Source organism: Apis dorsata, unplaced genomic scaffold (assembly GCF_000469605.1).
Source record: "Apis dorsata unplaced genomic scaffold, Apis dorsata 1.3 scaffold_617, whole genome shotgun sequence".
Classification (NCBI taxonomy): domain Eukaryota; kingdom Metazoa; phylum Arthropoda; class Insecta; order Hymenoptera; family Apidae; genus Apis; species Apis dorsata.
In genome coordinates this window covers 55,234-56,031 of record NW_006263813.1, presented here as the reverse complement: position 1 = coordinate 56,031, position 798 = coordinate 55,234, and the positions used below count along the sequence as shown (strand labels likewise).

General features: G+C 19.7%; 1 protein-coding gene across 1 annotated transcript in view; it reads left to right on the top strand.

Moving 5' to 3' along the window:
- The window catches only part of LOC102675743, a 2,365-nt gene extending 1,838 nt beyond the window's left edge, over positions 1 to 527 (top strand). The window contains exon 2 of the mRNA XM_031513165.1: positions 41 to 527. Within this exon, the coding sequence (XP_031369025.1) occupies positions 41 to 487 (447 nt within the window). The 3' untranslated portion in view covers positions 488 to 527. The remainder of the gene's footprint in view (positions 1 to 40) is intronic.
- The last annotated feature ends 271 nt before the right edge of the window (positions 528 to 798 follow it).

The window sequence follows — 798 nt, the reverse complement described above, 5'->3', positions numbered from 1 at the left end:
TTTTTTTTTTTTTTTTTTTTTTTTTTTTTTGTTTTTTTAGGTTACGATACAGACTTATCAGATCACCATTATTTTACATTTATGCACTTCTATGAGAATTTGTATCGAAATAATAAATTATCTAACCACGAAACTGAAAATCTACGAAAACATTTTAATTTCTCTAGTAAATAGCAAAAAAGCTGATGTACATATTATAATAAATCAATTGCATATTATATTTTATATTTTAACTAGTTGTTTACAAAAATATCGATTAATCTTTAGAAATGAAGAAAGAGATCAATCTGACGAAGAAATAATACCATCTGTAATCGATTTATGGAAAAAACAATTGAATTTCGAAAGCACGATAATGGAAGATAGCAAGCAAACAAGAGAAAGAAGATGGTTAATGATTTTGGATGACTTTACAGTAATTGCTACAGAAAATTTTGTTCAATTTGCTAAAAAATCACGAAAATTAGTTAATTTATTAACTTTATGATTAAATAATTTCAAGCGTAATTTTAACATATTGGAGTGTATATATGAAAGATTATATATTATTTCATATATTTTTTATCACTTTTTATATATGATAAATAAATTTTAAATAAAAGGACACTCTAATTATTTTTTTTATTTAAATTTTATTGAAATTATAATTTAATAAACAACAAGTAATTTATTTAAATAATAATTAATGAATTTGAATATTTTATACATATGAATTTTAAATATAATCAAATAAATTGTTATTAAGAATATTGAGATTTCAATTATTAAAAATTATTTAACCTGAGAGAAAAAGAGAAT